At 50.5% G+C, this 17,821-nt stretch overlaps 1 protein-coding gene across 3 annotated transcripts in view; it reads right to left on the bottom strand.

Annotated features, from left to right (window-relative positions):
* Window positions 1-17,821, bottom strand: part of CACNA1S (calcium voltage-gated channel subunit alpha1 S) — a 58,516-nt gene that overhangs the window by 34,167 nt on the left and 6,528 nt on the right. For all 3 annotated transcript variants that reach the window (XM_068173604.1, XM_068173603.1, XM_068173605.1), the window contains 6 exons: window positions 17,711-17,816; window positions 4,486-4,625; window positions 3,859-3,992; window positions 2,696-2,848; window positions 1,929-2,134; window positions 754-857 (listed from right to left, as the gene is read on the bottom strand). In XM_068173604.1, coding sequence (XP_068029705.1) covers window positions 754-857; window positions 1,929-2,134; window positions 2,696-2,848; window positions 3,859-3,992; window positions 4,486-4,625; window positions 17,711-17,816 — 843 coding nt within the window. The remainder of the gene's footprint in view (window positions 1-753; window positions 858-1,928; window positions 2,135-2,695; window positions 2,849-3,858; window positions 3,993-4,485; window positions 4,626-17,710; window positions 17,817-17,821) is intronic.

Genomic DNA, 17,821 nt, shown 5'->3' with positions numbered 1-17,821 from the left:
GAGGTGATGAGTGTGATCCACTTGCACAAACAAGGACTGAAACATATAAGAAAGAACCTAACCCTACACAGACCTGAGGAGAAAAGCCCCCCTCACTTCTCAGGACAACACATATTTCCCAGCAACAAAAGTGGGACGGTAGCAGTCCCACAGCAATGCATGGTAGGTTGAGTGTAACATCTCAGGTTTTAACTGTACTACTGGGGGAATTAACACTAATTGAATTTGGCCTAGACTGTCATAACAGACTGATGACAGCTCATTGGTGTACTTGGATGAGATTGCTGAGGCAGTAATTAGACTAACAATCCTTCCCTTGGATCCCTTGCACTCATCAAAGATGTTCTTGGGCTGGCCGTGAGAAAACTGTGTGCGCTCACAGCAGGAGGGCAGCTGGAGGTACCCGTGAGGAGTGCCCAGACCCACAGCCGAGCTCCCTGCTCCCTGCTCAGCTCCATCTGCTGTGAGTCCAGACAGAAGACACCATAACCCCTGTGCTGCAGGGCTGGGCTTGCTCACAGCTGCTTGTGCCTCAGGGAAGAGACTGATGCGTTGAGAGTTGGGCTAAAACCTCAGAAAGCCATGGACACTAACACAAAAAGTAACTCACAGATCAGTGCTTCTAAGCATGCAAAACAAAAAGGGTGAGGAATGAGAGAGGGAAAAGAACAGAACTTTTCCAGGCTTTTTTTCTTGTATAGTTGAAACCAGTTAAAATTCCTCTGCTGGCAGAAAGAATAGGGTGGCACTTACCCACTGAGCACCCCCAGCACCAGGTTAAGCACAAAGAAGGAGCCAAGTAAGATAAGGCTGACAAAGTAGATCCAGGGCCATTCATTCCCCATGGCATCATTTACCTGGCAAGGAGAGATGCAGGTGAAATATTCTGAAGGCACTGTCCTCCATCTGTTTCCCCTTAGAGCCCGTCAACAGTCTCTGGGATCTTTACCCCCTCCGAAAGAGTGCTTGGGATGGTGGCATAAAAACCTGGCTCCAAGCCCTGGCTGCCTAGAACTCTGTCTGGTTTACATCCAGACCCAAATATTTTGGGAGCAGATTTAAACATCAGCCCCAAGCTTAAGCTTCAGCATGACTGTCTCCCAAGGACTGAAAAACGTGGGCTTTGCCAGAGGAGCATCCACCAGTCATTGTTATGTCTGGCCCATACCCCTTCCCAGGGTGGGAGCTGGAGCAATCTCCTGTTGTCTTAGGCTGGAAATGGGGGTGTGCATTCTATTGCCACCTGTCAGAGGTGGGGCAGGTATCTGCTGTTCATTGGGACTTTTCTTTATCTCTCCCACAGCCAATCCTCCCTCCAGGAGATCTCTGCTGGTCATGGCCAGTGAGTGTCCCTGCATGGCTGAGAAAATTCCATCATCCCATGGGGAGAGGCTCCGCCCAGGGCAGGAGCCAAGCATTCCTACCTGGATACAATCTGACCTTGGAACACCACAGCAGCCTTTGCCCTCTGCATTCCCAGAGGAGCAGCTTTCTTCCCCACTGCATTCCCAGAGGAGCAGCTTTCTTCCCCACTGCATTCCCAGAGGAAGCCCAGGCCCATCTCCAGCAGCCCTGGAGCTTCAGAGGAAAACTCCACCCTTCTCCAGGATCCTGCTCCAGCAGAGACACAGCTGGCACTGCAGGAGGGCTGAGCCACCATGGGATGGGACTGCTGCCACCTCCCTGACCCACAGGCTGCCAGGGCCTGCTCTGACTCTGGCAGTGGTTTATTTTCTTTTTTGTACTGTTGCATTTGTATTTTTAATTTTCCTAGTGAAGAACTGTTATTCCTACTCCCATATCTTTGCCTGGGAGCCCTTTAATTTAAAAATCATAATAATTTGGAGGGAGGGGGTTTACATTTTCTGTTTCAAGGGAAGCTCCACCTTCCTTAGCAGACACCTGGCTGTTCAAGCCCAGACACATACCCAGTAGAGAACCTCAGTCCAGCCCTCCATGGTGATGCACTGGTAGACGGTGAGCATGGCAAAGCCGAAGTTGTCAAAGTGGGTGATGCCGTTGTTGGGCCCGGGCCAGCCGCCGCGGCACTCGCTGCCGTTGATGCTGCAGTGCCGCCCGTGGCCCGAGCTGGTGCACGGGGCTGGCTTCTCCGAGCCCACCGTGGCAATCACATCTGAGGAGCAAAGCCACGGTGTGAGCAGCAGGTCAGGCCGAGCACAGCAGCCCACACTTCCTCCCCCTCCAAACTGCTCCCTGATCTGCTCCATCTGCTGTGAATGCAGGCAGAAGACACCACCACCCATGTGCTGCAGGGCTGGGCTTGCTCACAGCTGCTTGTGCCTCAGGGAAGAGACTGATGTGTTGAGAGTTGGGCTAAAACCTCAGACAGCCATGGACACTAACACAAAAAGTAACTCACACATCAGCGTTTCTAAGCGCGCAAAACCAAAAAAAAAAAAAAAAAAAAAAAAAGGGGGTGAGGAATGAGAGAGGGGGAAAAAAAAATTATTCCAGGCATTTTTCTTGCATAGTTCAAACCAATTAAAGGGGCCCAAATGGCCCCTTACACCAGCCCTCACACCCAGCTGGGTGCTGTTTCAGACATCCCTCAGTCGTGCCACACTCCCAGGCCTGATGCTGCCCAGACCACACTTTCTGCCAAACACAGAGTCCCCGCGGTCCCACAGCACCACACAGAGACAGCTCTGCTGCCCCGCTCCCACCACAGCTCCACCTGTCCCGAGGTAGTAGCAGGTCTTGTGCATCCTGCCCTTGAAGAGCTCCTGCCCCACGATGGCGTAGATGATGATCATGAAGAGTACCAGCAGGGCGATGTGGAGCAGGGGCACCATGGCCTTGATGATGGAGTTCAGGACGACCTGAAGGCCTGCACAAAGGTGAAGAGAGAGGAGGTCAACCACCTCCTAAACAGCTTTGGGTGCACCTTGTATCCCTGCCAGCCCATCAACAAGCAGCCTTTGAAATGCCCCTTGCCAAGGGAAGAGGGGCACAGGTGGGGCAGGACTGAGATCTCTGAAGCAGGAAATCCCTTCTTCTACCCACCAGGAAAGCATGCGGAAGAGCACAACAGAGCCAGGCAGTGCTGAAGGCTGCTTCATGCCTCTCCCTTTGTTCTGGTGCTCTCACCCTGGCTGTATTAATGAGTTACAGAAGAAGAAGATCCCTGCTCTGAGAAACTAGAGCGAGTTCCTGGCCCCCTTCACACTGGCCACCCAAAGGTACTGCCACTGAGCTACAGAGGCAGCCAGCTGTGTGCCAACCTGCAGCTCCCCAGGGCTGACAACCACTGTATTATCTATCTGAGCCAGGCCTTATAGGCTCTCACAGACAAAACATTATACCCTTGATAGCTCAGCTACCTCAGGTGGCATAAAGTAGCAGGATGGCTCCTGTGACAGTGTTGGAAACAAAAAGGTTTTATTAAAAGGCAAAATAAAAAAGCTCTTTACAGAGAAAAACCGAGCCAGGGCAAGAGGTTCTTGCTCCTGCTAAAACACTTCACAAAAGCGATTAACTTCTTTTGTTCTCTTCTTTTTCTAGTGAATTGCTTAGGTGGGACTTTTTGGCTCCTGTCCAATTGGCTATCCAAGGTCATATGAGGTTTCTTTTAAGCAAATTGAGCAGAGAAACTTCTAGGCTTTTGTCCTTTTTAAGGAGACAAAAGGGAACTTGTTTACTCCGTCAACAGAGGGCACATTCCTACAAACCACCAGCTGGAGGAACAAGCAAGAACCCGTGCCTCCTCTACACCTACTTCGTGGCTGGGCTTGATCCAGCAACAACAAGAAACCCGTCCCATGGCTCCCCACCCTGGCCAGGCCCAGAGGCTCCGTGCAGCCACCAGGCCTGGCTGACAGCAGGGCACCCAGCACCCACTTGGCACTCCGGACACCAGACGCAGGGGTCTCAGCACACGGAATGCTCGCAGCGCCTTCACGTCAAAGCCGCCTTTTCCCCCCGAAGGCCCTGCCTGCTTCACGTTGACCTGCTCCAGGGTCATGGTGATGAGCCTGAAAGAGCCAGGGCAGAGCGAGGGAAGGAGGAGAAGCAGAAGGGAGGACAAGGAAAAAGAGAAGGGCGTGAGAATGGAGACTGAGAAATCTGAGCTAAGGATTCAGAGCTCTGCAGGCAGCAAAGCAAGGTCAGGACTGCCAGCCATGCTCAGCCTCGCCCAGGGGGCAGCTCTTGGCAAGGCCAGCTCCTGGGCTCAGCTCCACTGCTGACAGCCAGGGAGCTCCCAGCCCATGTGCAAACCCTGGAGGACCCCACGCCACCCTCTTTCTCCAGGGCAAGGAGATCTACTAGGCATGAAGGAGTCAAGACAGGAAGGAATTAGAGTTAGAGAGGATCCCAGTGGATGTCAGAGCAGGAACAGGGGGCCCATGAACTTAGTCGAGGAGGTGTCCCCAAACACATTGCAATCACCACAAAAACTAGCCCCTGACTGGCTGTGGAAGAGGCCTGGCACAAGCTGAACAGCAGCAGCCCTCCACTTTTCCTTACCCTAGAGTCACGATAGAAAAGTCGAGCACGTTCCAGCCGTTTCGGAGATAGGCATCCGTGTGGAACAGAAAGCCATAGGCAATTATCTTCAGCATGGCCTCAATGGCAAAGAAGATGAGGAAGGCATATTCGATCTTCTCCTGGGGATTGCAAAGGCAAACAGGAGAGAATGCTCCATTAGAACAGACTGTCACCTCCCCTCCTCACCTCCTCTGGACCAGCCCCTGCTGCCACCCCTACACATACCAAGAGGACTCTGGGAACAAGGGTGGCATGCTGAGCCACCACATGCCACTCTCTGGCCTGCAGCATGATCCCCCCAGCCCTTTAATGGCCCCTGCCAGGACCCTGCCCTGAGGCTTTGGTTCCTACAAACTGCTCCAGCAGAGCCACCTGAAGGTGCCTGGCCCCGGGCACTGCTACTCTCTGGCCCTGCTGCTCACCCTCTCATTCCCCCCACAGCCTTCCTCCTACAGGCAGCACTGACCCTTCTCATCCTCTCCAGCTGAGGGCTCGCTGGGTCTGTCCTGGAGTCCCCACACAGTCACTGTGGGACAAGCCCAGCTGTACCATGGCTCCCCTTTTGCCTGGGATGATCAGGAAGCTCCCAGGGAATGGAGGCCTGGGACTCAAGGACTCCTGCTTAATGCCAGACATTTGCCTGGCAAAGTGACCAGCTAGAAATGGGCCTGGGGCTCAGTGGGCAGAGGTGCTGCACCCCCTCCCAGACAGGACCTGGCACCCCACTGCAGGGGCTTGGCACAGCCCTACAGCTGCTGGGCCAGGGCAGCTCATCTGTCCCTGGAGCACAGCCAAGAGCTGCCTGTGCCCAGCTGGCTCTGCCTGTCACTGCCATCATTGCCCTTGCTGACAATGTCCCTTCCAGACTAAAAGCCTCCAGAAGCAGCCAGGTGGACAGGGCTATTTATATTTCTGGTGTTTCCTGGTCCCTCTCCTCAGCCTATATCCCCTGAAGGACAAGGAGCATCACTGCCCAGGATCTCCAGGGAATTGCCCTCAGAAAGGCAGAAATTTCTCTCTGAGGCCAAACTGGAAGTGGATTTCACTGGGGAATACAGTAGTGCTGTGAGCACGCCTTCCTCCCAGGGTCCCCATGCCGTGCCAAATGGAAAATCCTCTCCTTTTACACAGCCAGGGCTAGAGCTCAAGAGAGAAGCATTGCTGGCTCAATTAATGTGTCCAAAAGCAGTGACTGTGCTGAGTGTCCCCACATGACTGTCACCCACACAATGCCATTTCTTGTTGGATCTGAGGGCAGCTAGGGTAAGAGCAGAGATCTTCCTGGCGTTGCCTCTGCCTTCAAGGTTTTAACTACAGCAACTCAACACCGCTCACCTCCCACCCTCAGGGGACAAATGCCCCCCAGACTGTCCCCCAAAACCTGTCCTTGCAATCCCATGCAAATACAACTGCCATGAGGATCACTTCAGGTATGGAGGGGCTGCAGAGCCATGCCAGCAGCCACTGGGGTAGTGGGGTGTCTCCCCAGCTGCAGAGGAAAAACAGGAAAGCCCACTGCAAGCTACAGCAGCCCTGCAGCTGCTGAGGCTGGTGGGTGTTGGGATCCAGCCTGGAGCGGGATGCAGCTGCTGAGGCTGATGTCAGGATCCAGCACTGCAAAAGCCAATTCCATGCCCTGATTTTCCAGCAGAACAGACTCAGTCTCTCACTAGAAGGGATTTTACTCTGAAAATTCCTTGCCCAGCTTCAAAAGGTGATTTGCTATTCCTCACAGGACCCTTTGAGAAGCCCAGAGCAGATGCACGGTGCTGCTTCAAGGGTATCAGTTGCAGCCAGTGAGGAGCAGCAAGATTCAAACCAGGGCCAAGGAAGAGGCAGCAGGCAGTCCGCTGCCCCCAGCCACCCTCCCCCAGCCTGGGAGGGACATAACAGCAAATTCCCAGATTCTCTGGGCAACCTGTGCCAGGGCCTCAACACAAACACTGTATAAATTCTTCTTTTTTTCTTTTTTTTTTTTTTTTAATAACTAATCAAAATCTACCCTCCTTCACTTTAAAACCATCACCCTCTGCAACAGACCCTCTTAAAAAGTTAGTCTCAATCTTTCTCATAAGCCCCTGTCTTAGGTTGCAAGATGTAATTGGGGGTGTTCCATCATCGTCTGTCAGAGCTGGGGCAGTTCTCTGCTGTTCATTGGGACTTTTCTTTATCTCTCCCACAGCCAATCCTCCCTCCAGGAGATCTCTGCTGGTCATGGCCAGTGAGTGTCCCTGCATGTCCCCATCATCCCATGGGGAGAGGCTCCGCCCAGGGCAGGAGCCAAGCATTCCTACCTGGATACAATCTGACCTTGGAACACCACATCAGCCTTTGCCCTCTGCATTCCCAGAGGAGCAGCTTTCTTCCCCACTGCATTCCCAGAGGAGCAGCTTTCTTCCCCACTGCATTCCCAGAGGAAGCCCAGGCCCATCTCCAGCAGCCCTGGAGCTTCAGAGGAAAACTCCACCCTTCTCCAGGATCCCTGCTCCAGCAGAGCCACAGCTGGCACTGCAGGAGGGCTGAGCCACCATGGGATGGGACTGCTGCCACCTCCCTGACCCACAGGCTGCCAGGGCCTGCTCTGAATCTGGCAGTGGTTTGTTTTGTGTTACTGCATTGTTTATTTAATTTTTATTTTCTTCCCTAATAAAGAACTGTTATTCCTACTCCCATATCTTTGCCCGAGAGCCCCTTAATTTCCAAATTATAATAATTCCGAGGGAGGGGGTTTACATTTTCCATTTCAGGGAAGCTACACCTTCCTTAGCAGACACCTGGCTTTTCAGACCAAGAGTCTTCAAGGACTCTTGAAGAGTCATCCATGTCCTTCAAGGACTGGATGGCTGCAATGAGATTTTCTCAGAGCCTTCTCTTCTCCAGATGAACACCCCCAGCTCTCCCAGAGGGGCTCCAGAGCAGAGGGGCTCCAGCCCTTGGAGCATCTTTGTGGACTTCTCTGGATGTCCTCCAGCAGCTCCACATCTTTCCTGTGCTGCGACCCCAGGGCTGGAGGCAGCTCTGCAGGTGGGGTCTCACCTGAGCACAGGCGCAGAATCCCCACCACTTCCTGCTTCCCTCACCTGCTCGGGGGTGAGCCCGGGACATGAGTGGCTTTTTGGGCTGTGATCAAGCACAGTACTGGCAATTAAACTTATGTGGCTACAATGCAATGGCCTGAGCCAGGGCAAACTTAGCAGAGTCTCCTCAGACTGGCAGGAAGCAGCTGAAGGATATTTCATGCTGCCTGACTGTTAGAGATGAGCAAGGAGATGCTTGGCTCTCACAATGAGGGGTGAACATTGTGTGTGTGTTAAGGGAAGTTTTGTACATGCAGAGTTGTGTTACTGTAATGTATCCTCCCCTCATTGTTATCATGGGATGGCCTCGGTACTCGGGGCATTTGGGAGGGTTGGCTCGGTGCTATGGCAGCACCTGAGCTCCAGCTGAGGTGTAAGAAAGTGATCTGCACCCCTGGGCAGCAGGGAAGGAGTCACTGACAGGACTCTAGGAGGGGCTGGAGATAAATCCATTTTGAAGATGAGCACGTGGCTGGTAGTCACGGGGGCTCCCAGTGCTGTAATTTTTCCTTATTTAGTGCTTTGTTGTAGTTTTTTGTTAAAGTTTAATAAAATTTTAAAAAGTGAGCAGTGGTTTCTCACACAGATTTTACCCCCAGTCAAGGACCACTCTGCAGACCCCACTTCCTGCGCCCAGGCTGCTTTGAGAAGGAATCAGCCACGTCCAGCCCTGGTGCTGCCCACGCTGCAGGCCAGCACAGGGACTGCACTCGTGGCCCAGTCACACCCTGTGCCCATGCCAGGAGGGCCACACTGCAGCCCCTGCACGTGCCATGGACAGACACAGCTCTGCCGGCTTCACTGAAGCCCTGGCCAGCTTCTGGCACCTGGGCACCCACTCTGTGCCACTGCCAACCACTGTCCCTTCCTCAGCCCAGAATTCAGACCTGGCTCCCTGTGGACACTGAAAGTCTGGTCAGGGAAAGAGTCAGATAAACTTTCCCAGGCCTCGCTCTGGGAAGTTTTGGGAAAGTTCAGAGAAAGAATTAAAACAATTCTTAATCTTTGCAGCTGCTGTTTTGAATGTGTTGTTTTCTTGTAAGATGTTTACAATAAGGGTGTTGTTCCTAATTAGCCAATGGTGTGAGGAGTGTTGATTAAGAACCAATCAGGTCCAGCTTTATCATAATTTTCTATAAAAGAATGTGTGGTGTCTGATTAACTTTGCATATGCCTTCTGAAGACATTGGAGTCGTGTTGTTTCATTCATCATCCTTAATACAACAGCAACAGCTCCCCACTGTGGGATGCTCAGGGCAGGGCACAGGGCTGGCTGGCACAGCTGGGACAGGGAGTACAAAAAGCCAAAAAGCCACCAGGAAAAGACACAGCTCTGTGTAACATGCAGGGCTTCAGCCATGTCTGGGTGTTGCAGTGAGGTAGAAAAGTTATAAAGAAAAGCCTAATAAAATCAGGCTTGCTCTGCCTGGCCTGTCATTTCTTCTAAGTCAAGCTAGCATTTTGCAGGTTCCCATGTGAAAGCAATCCTGGTTTGAGCAGTTCATTAGCATAACAATCTATTCCTGGGTAAAAAACAACTTGCACCTCTATAAACTGGTTTTACACCGTCAGATAGTTTTAATTTTTCTGTCTCTCACAAACAACTTTTCCTTCACGTACACCCCGGGGGTTTGAGTGGCCAATCAATACAGAATAACAACTTGTTACTAACCAATAAAAGTAATTGGCAAGAAAGCTCCTGACCAATTGAAGTCCCACACGAGGTGTGTAAAACCATATAAAAACCAGTTCTGTGAATAAAGAATGGGCTTTTTCCTCCATGAAGAAAACGGAGTCCCGTGCGATTCATTCCCATGTGTGGGCACACAGGAACCCGAGCCGTGGAGCAGCAGGGTGACTGTGCACCATGCTGATGTGATGAAACGTGGCACAGTCCCAGCCTGCCCAGCATCCTCAGCCCCCAGTGCCCACAGGCACACAGGACTCTCTGCAATGAGCCCCACCTTCATGTCCCTGGTGCTCTCTCCCAGGGAGGAAGGCACGCAGGGTTTGAATGAAGTGTCCCAGATGGGCAAACTGGGGGATAGGTGGTGAGAGCACAGCATGGCCACAACACAGATGGAGATCTACCCCTGCTACATCCACCTGCAATGAGAGCTCACAGCCCTCACACTCCCCCTTGACTGCTCCAAACTGTCCCCAGCCTTCTGCCCTTCCCTGCCTTTTGCTCCTGTACCATCAGCCCTGCACCTCCTCCTGAGCATCCCACTCCCAGCTGGGCCCTGCTCCCCTTTTCTCCTGTAGCTCCAGCCCACCCTAATAAAAACAGTCTTTGTAGGTGTGATTCCTCAGGCTTTTATCTTTTTCAGGTTCTGTGCTGCTTTAGTGTGTGGGTCTGGGCTTCACATTAGGGGATGCTGAGCTCTCTTCACAGAACAGGGAGACAAAACAATTCCTTCTCTAGCTGGGGGCCAAGGACAAGTGATCCAGATCTCAAACCCAAGAGCACAAACAATGTGGGCTGAAGAGAGAAAAACAATCAGGATGGGACTGCATGGGCTAAAGCTGGAATTGGACAATGAACTCCAATGTGCAAATGGAGCAGAACTTATAAAAGTGTGAGACCCTGTGACCAGTCGTGCATTTTGTGACCATTTTGGGTTCACCTGGGGTGTAGCCCTGGCTGGGCACTCGTGCTGCCCAAGGTGGATCCATGGAGGCCTCCTAATAAATCCCTGCTTTATTCTTTAGCTCTGTCCAGCCTCGGCTCCAGGTCAGCCTTCACACGGCATTAGGTGCACCAATGGGTTGACCAGGACACATGCACGGACTGCCAGCACCAGGACATGCAGGGCAGGGAGCTGTGCTGCTGAAGTCTTTCTAAGCCCTTTGTAAACATAAAACATCCCTAAAAGTGTTCCCCAGAGGCTTGCAGCAACCATCCTCTGCAAAACAGAGCAGCTCAGTGTCCTTCTATTCCCCTGAATGGAGGTGAATGAAATCCTACTCTTGTGAGGCAGAGAAGGGGACAGGACAGGTAACGTATGGGAATACATTGACAGCAATCTCCTAGGATCCCCTTCTTTTGGAAAAGAAGATGAAAATGAGGGCTGGAGCCAAGGAAGTTTCCCCTGAGTGGTGGGAAACCCTGGCACTCGGCTTGGGAATGGCACAGTGGGAGGCAAGCAGGGTTGGGACTGCTGCACAGCCAGGAAGAGACACCAAGACAAACAATTCTGCTCTCCACAACGGCCTCTGTCACAGCACAGGAAGTACTTGGGATGAGAAGACATGCAGGAAAGAATTTGGGGGAGTTTTTTTAATTGTTTGCACAGATTTTTTAGAGAAGGTAGTTGGAGTAGATCATCTGTAGAGGTCACTCCACCCCTAGGTGCTCTGCAGTGCTGTGATTTTCCTGCCACATTCTCCAGCCACAGCTCCTCCTTTCCCACAAACAAGAGACACCCCAGGGCTGCAAAGACAAGAACCAAGAAAGCCATAACCCCCTAGAGCAGCCAGGAGAGCACAGAGCGGCCAGGTCCAACAAGTTGTTCTCCATTGCATCTCCCTCACAGGCTGCCCAGAGCTCCTCACTGCTTCACGTCACACCAGCGGTCCCACACCTGTTCCAGACTCTGTGAGACACCTTCTGACATTCCCGAGGGTTCTCCCTGGAATAGATGTCTTATGTCTGCTTGGTTTGAAAAGGCTTTGGTGGGTGCTACCAGCTCAGTCACCAAAAGCAGAAGGATTTGACTGCGGTAGGAACAAGGGCTCGGTGATGCCTGTCAGACCTGGGGTATGGACAGCCCAGCTGGAAGAACAGAAATCTCAAAAAGCTGCAACCAACCCAGCCTTCCCCGGGGCTGGGAGTAGAGGGGCAGCAAAGCCCCTTCCAAGGAAGCCTTGCCGTGGAGCTGGGGACCACAGGGCACCAGGAACACCCTGCGTGATGGAGCAGGGGAAGGAGGCTGCCGTGCTGGGAGTGGCATTCAGGATGAGTCGGGTGAGCTCTGCTGGCCCAGCTGCACGGGGAGATGAGAGGGGCCTGGCTCATCTGCCTACCCAAAACCCCAGGGTGATCACAGAGGTGGCCAAGCCACCAGGCTGGGCAGAGTGCCAGCCCTTGGCAGTGGCCCCAGGCCAGAGTGAGAGGAAGGAGGGTGTCTTAGGTTGAAAGATGTTCATGGGGGTGTGCATTCTATCACCGTCTGTCAGAGCTGGGGCAGGTATCTGCTGTTCATTGGGACTTTTCTTTATCTCTCCCACAGCCAATCCTCCCTCCAGGAGATCTCTGCTGGTCATGGCCAGTGAGTGTCCCTGCATGGCTGAGAAAATTCCATCATCCCATGGGGAGAGGCTCTGCCCAGGGGAGGAGCCAAGCATTCCTACCTGGATACAATCTGACCTTGGAACACCACAGCAGCCTTTGCCCTCTGCATTCCCAGAGGAGCAGCTTTCTTCCCCACTGCATTCCCAGAGAAGCAGCTTTCTTCCCCACTGCATTCCCAGAGGAAGCCCAGGCCATTTCCACACGCCCTGGAGCTTCAGAGGAAAACTCCACCCTTCTCCAGGATCCCTGCTCCAGCAGAGCCACAGCTGGCACTGCAGGAGGGCTGAGCCACCATGGGATGGGACTGCTGCCACCTCCCTGACCCACAGGCTGCCAGGGCCTGCTCTGACTCTGGCACTGGTTTGTTTTGGGTTTTTTTGTACTGTTGCATTTGTATTTTTAATTTTCCTAGTAAAGAACTGTTATTCCTCCTCCCATATCTTTGCATGAGAGCCCCTTCATTTCAAAATTATAATAATTCGGAGGGAGGGGGTTTACATTTTCCATTTCAAGGGAGGCTTCTGCCTTCCTTAGCAGACACTTGGCTTTTCAAACTAAGACAGAGGGAGGCAGGGGTAGCTCACACAGCTGCATGGGCACCTCTCCAGGTGCCAGTACCAGAGCAGCAGCATTTTCTGCAGTTTTATCAAGTCTGTGCATGCAAACATGCAGGAGTGTTGCTCATGATCACAGCTCCTGGAAGGCTCCAGGAGATCCAGGGTGACCCCAAGCTCTAGGAAAGCCACATGCAATCACGACTCTCCTGCAGCAAGTAACCCGTGCCAACCTCCAGGCACAGAGCCCAATAGCTCTTGAAAACCAGCGATGGACAGCAAACTCTGCTCAGGCACTGTGGCACTCCAGTCAGCTGCCCAAAAGCAACTGTTCCAGTGTTGCTGAGATGCCCATGGCACAGCCCTGGGGTGACAGACATCACGCAGGACTCCCAGGTAATTACAGCTCCCCAGAGCAGATGGAAAGCTGGGAGACTCCTGCAACTGCGTCACACACCCACATTCCTGTCGCTGAGGCTTTGGAAACACAGGAATTCCCCAGGACTGAGCCCAGTTCAGGCTTTGGAAACACAGGAATTCCCCAACCCCAGGGCTGAGATGCAACCCAAAATGGTGGGATTTTCAGAAGCATACTCCTTGTGCAAACATCTGTGCTACCTAAAATACCCAAAGCCATTATTTGTGACACCAGCAGCGTGCCTGCACACAGGCCGGTACCCATGCTACTTAAAATTGTCTTCTTGACAGTTTGAGCTCCAGCTCTGTCCCCTACTCCCTAGGCCCCATGTCCTACCTGACATTCCTACAAAGCCCACAGGGCTCAGGACAGCTGCTTTTGGGTGATCTGAAAGGGTGGCCTCCCTCCAAGCAGTCACCCTTGAGTCCCACTGATGGGGAAAACTTTAAACTGAAAAGAGAGTTGGCTTTAAATCGACAGAAAGATCATATAAATATTAGGAAAAAGCTGTTCCCTGTGAGGGTGGGCAGGCCCTGGCACAGGATGCCCAGAGCAGCTGTGGCTGCCCCTGGATCCCTGGCAGTGCCCAAGGCCAGGCTGGATGGGGCTTGGAGCAGCCTGGGACAGTGGAAGATGCCCCTGCCCATGGCAATGGGTAGAATGAGCTTCCTGACCCAAACCATGTTGTAATTCTATGTTTCTATGAAAACCAGGTATTTCAGTGTGTGCATCATGTCAAACACCACCCACTGGAGCAGCAGAAATGGCTCAGCTGCCCTGGGAGATTAACTGTACTCTAAATTTGACTTTATTTCTTCACTGCTCTTAACAGAGGTCAGGCAGCCAAATCACACACAGCCATCTGTATTTTCTGGGGTCAATTTCTGTGAATAACCTGCCTTGCTAAACGCACTCTGAAGCTGCTTGCTCCTGGAGTAAGGTTTCCAGTGAAAAACAGTGGGATTTGAAACTCTGGAAACTCAAGTAAAAGTAAAAAAAAATTGCTGTGAATTACTGAACAAGTTGAAAAGTCAAAAATCATTTTATCAGGGTTGAAGAAAATATTTTGATTCCATTAGAAAAGACAAAATCAGATACAAACAGGATTTAAAAAACCCTTCTGATCAAAGGAAATCTAATATAGAAAGAATAATAATCAAATGTGTTGAAATTAAACAACTGTACTTCTCTCAGGACAAAGCAAAATGGGTTCTTAGAAAATTTATGGTTATGGTTATTTCATTATTTTCATTTTTATGGTATTTCATTTTTTCAGTATTTCATTTTTTCACCCCCGTAAAAACGAGTTCTGATTAACCAAGATTTCATGAGAATAATTCCAAACCTTGTGTAAACTCTGACTGCAATTCTTCCCTGCTGGCCATGGCAACTCAGAGCGTGGCTGCTCTGCAGGCTTTCCCATCTTGCAGGAAGGCAGTGGCAGCAGAGGTCTCCTAGGAATCCTCTCTTCCTGAGACTCTCCTTGTGATGCCTTAAGATTTTCGCTTTTATATTTTTCAACCATTTGTAATCCTGCAGTTCTTTAGTGTGTAACTCTAAACTCCACACCCAGTGTCAGCTGCTGCTTCCCCATTTGGGGCAGACACAATTCCTCTGCAGGCCTGGCAATCAAGGACACCTCACTGCCTCAGGCCAGAGACATGGAAACAAAAGTGAGTTGGGGGAGCAAACCTGGGGTAAATGACTTCATTTCCTGAAGCTGTAACTGGAAGATTAACCCTCAATATGCAAATGGACCAAACTCATAAAAGTGTAAAAACCTGTGACCAGTTGTCCAATTTTGGGTGTAGCCCCTGGGGGGCTTTGTCTGCCTGGAATGTACCTGGAGGCCCTTCAATAAATATTATTTATTATTTTATTCTCTTTATATTAGAATTATATTATTATATTCTATATTATTATTATTATTATTATTATTATTATTATTATTATATTATTCTCTTAATTTCTCTAGCCTCTGTTTTTAGGGAGCCCAAAAAGCTCTCAGTTTTAAAGCTTTTTAGAGTGGCTGTCACTGCTCTGGGCTGCAGGAGCCTTCCCTGGAGGAGGCTGGGGCTGGGCAGGCCCTGCACACCCTCAGCAGTGAGCCCTGACGAGAGGGAACCTCAATCCTGCCTCCACCAATATCATTGTCGCTCCTTTTAAGCAAGGGATGGGACTATTTTGGGGCTAAGAACGATTTATTGCTCAGATAAACATCAGTCTCAGAGGCTGTGAGATTTTAGAGGAGCAAGCAGTCAGCAATAGCTCCAGAGCAGTCATAAGTTTCTTTGTTACAAGGCAATACAGAACTTTCTAACCCAATAGAAAAGGCCACAGGATTTATTTTGTTTTTCTGACCTATGCCCTTTACTCCTGCTGCACTGCAGATACTTTTATCTAATGGGCTTTTAAATCACAAGTTTTAATTTAATGTTTCTATTATAACTTCTAAACTCCCAGCCTACTCCATCCTATTCTATGACTACACTATAAACCTTTCACCATCTTACCCATGCAGTTTCTCACTTAAGGCACGTTCTTACTTACAACTTCAGAAACATAGGTTTATTCTTTTTCTGCTTCATGTCTGTGTATTGTATTTTTACATCAATCCAAGCATCTCCCAAGGCTGCAGATCAAACCCTTCAGTGTCTGGAAGTTTTGGTTTTTCCAATTCCCACACAAAAACAATGTGGGACAATGTCCTCACTGCCCTGACTCAGTCTCCCCTCATACATTTTGCCTTCTCAATAATTTCAACGTCTTTTTATAAACTCAGCCTTCTCCAGAGAGGATTGGGCAATGAAGAGACAGAAAATGGACAGGGAGAGATTAAACACATCACAGCACCTCTCTGCTGCAGGAAAATGCCTCCACAAGCCTTTCTTCACTACCTGCAGGCTGCAGATTGCTTCTTTTCTCTGCCAAGGTCAGGATTAAATGTGTGAGATGGTGTTTCCTGTTGGGACTCAGATGTTTATCAGTTCTCATCTCTGTCACAGTCTCACAAACCCTGAGTCCTACAGCACTTCACTCCAACAAACTAAAGATGGAGCCCCATCTCTCTCTCTACAAAACCTTTTAAGGATAAAATGTCCAATTAAGAAATGACACCTCAATTATTCTTATTTTTAACCCAATAACCAACCACCTGTGCCCACAATGTGAACTCTTTTATCCAATTACAAAATACCACCCAAACCCATGGAGAAGGAGGTGAAGAAGAAGGACCAGACACCACCCTAAAACCTCCATCTTGCTTTATATATTTTACTATATTCTAAAACCTTAAACTCCAAGCTCTCCACCCTGTGATGTTACACACCTCTATTCAAATTCCACACCCACAATTCCAGTTTTGTAATTCCATTTTGGAAGCCTTCTCCACGGCCTCAGGTCAATGCAGTGCTCTCTTGGGGGTCAGTGCCTGCCAGCACAGAAAGTCTCAAATTCTCAGCAGCCAAGGTTGCAACAGCAGGCCTGTGCTAAGCTGGTGCCCCAGGTGATGGGTGTCTGGCTAAATTCTCAGCTGGCTTTGCTCCTAGAAAGCCTCCAGTACATGGTGACAAAGGGACAGCAAGCAGGAATGAAAGAACAGCAGCCTGGGGCTACCTGGCTCTTGATACTTATTGCTGTGGCAACAGGCTGAAACATCCCCCAGTAGGGTATAGCATAAGTAATCCAATATACAAGAAATAAAAATAGATGGAATTTCATTCATGCAATGAATTTACATCACTTGGTCCTTGCCCATGTGCCTCTTGCTCATGGGAAAGCTCCTGGGGCAGCATCAGCCCCTCTGGGAGCCCTGTGAGGCCAGTGCCACTTCACCCCTTATCCCCACACACACCTGGGCTTCCCCCAGCTCTGCCCTCACAGGTCTCAGCCACATCCCAAGCCCTCTCCCAGAGGAAAGCCCCATCCCCAATGTCCCCATCTCCTGCTTCCCATGGTCAACTTCTCCCAGCCTTGCTTTGCCCCTTTTACCTCTCCTCTGAGGTAACTGCACCTACCAAAGCCTGCTCTTCCCCTGGCCAGGGAAGAAAAAACCCAAAACCAGCCCGAGGGGTTAGGGAGGCTGGTCAGACCAGCCAGGAGGCTGAAGGAACACCCCAGGATCTAACCCTCCATGGGCATTTACCCTGAGGAGTCCTGAAACCCCATTTCGTTGAAAGGGGGATTTAGATGTTTTGATTCAGTCATCATAGTAAGTCTCTCAATGGAAATCAATGTGGACTGAACCACAGTGGGGATCTGAAGAGTAGAAAGGCAAGGCAATCTAAAAATAGCATAAACTGTTGATCTGGGTCACATTAAAACATCATATTCCAGGAAAACTGGAGCAACTGTGGAAGAATATGGAATAATGATTGAAAGGAGTAACCCTTCTGCCTAATAGAAACAGGTTTTTTCCCCTCCTAAATAAAAGATAACAAAATTAAAATAGAGTTTTGAAATGAAAGGTCAGAAAAATTTATTCCAAAATGCAGAAACAAACCATTTGAGCCTTTCTGGAACAGAATGTTTCCTTTTGAAATTGTGATTAAACAATCTCAGGAAATTTTTTCTTTCATTGGCATCCATTCTTCCTTTGTGTGTACTCCACACACAACCTGCTGTCTTTGATCTCTACCCAGAGGTGCTTTCAGCCCCTCTGAAAACCCATTTTGCAGCCACTTCTTCCCACTCCTGCCTCCCATTGACTGCAGCAGCTTTGGCTGGACCAACACTGCCTGACTCCCCCCTGGGGCAGCAGATAGCCCCAGAACAGCTCTTGCCACCTTGCAGCAACGTCACCCCAAGACACCAGCCCCACGGAGCCCTCAGGGCTGCGGGAAGAGCTCCAAGTGTTCCTTACCAGGCTGGAGTTGGCGATGTTGGTGTCATCCTCGGGCATGGGCAGGTAGATGGCCAGAGCAACACAGTTGGCAAAGATGGTGAGGAGGATGATGATCTCGAAGGGTCTAAG

This window comes from Anomalospiza imberbis, chromosome 26 (genome assembly GCF_031753505.1).
Source record: "Anomalospiza imberbis isolate Cuckoo-Finch-1a 21T00152 chromosome 26, ASM3175350v1, whole genome shotgun sequence".
NCBI lineage: Eukaryota > Metazoa > Chordata > Aves > Passeriformes > Viduidae > Anomalospiza > Anomalospiza imberbis.
The sequence above is the reverse complement of the archived record's forward strand: the minus strand, read 5'-3'. Positions and strand labels throughout refer to the sequence as shown.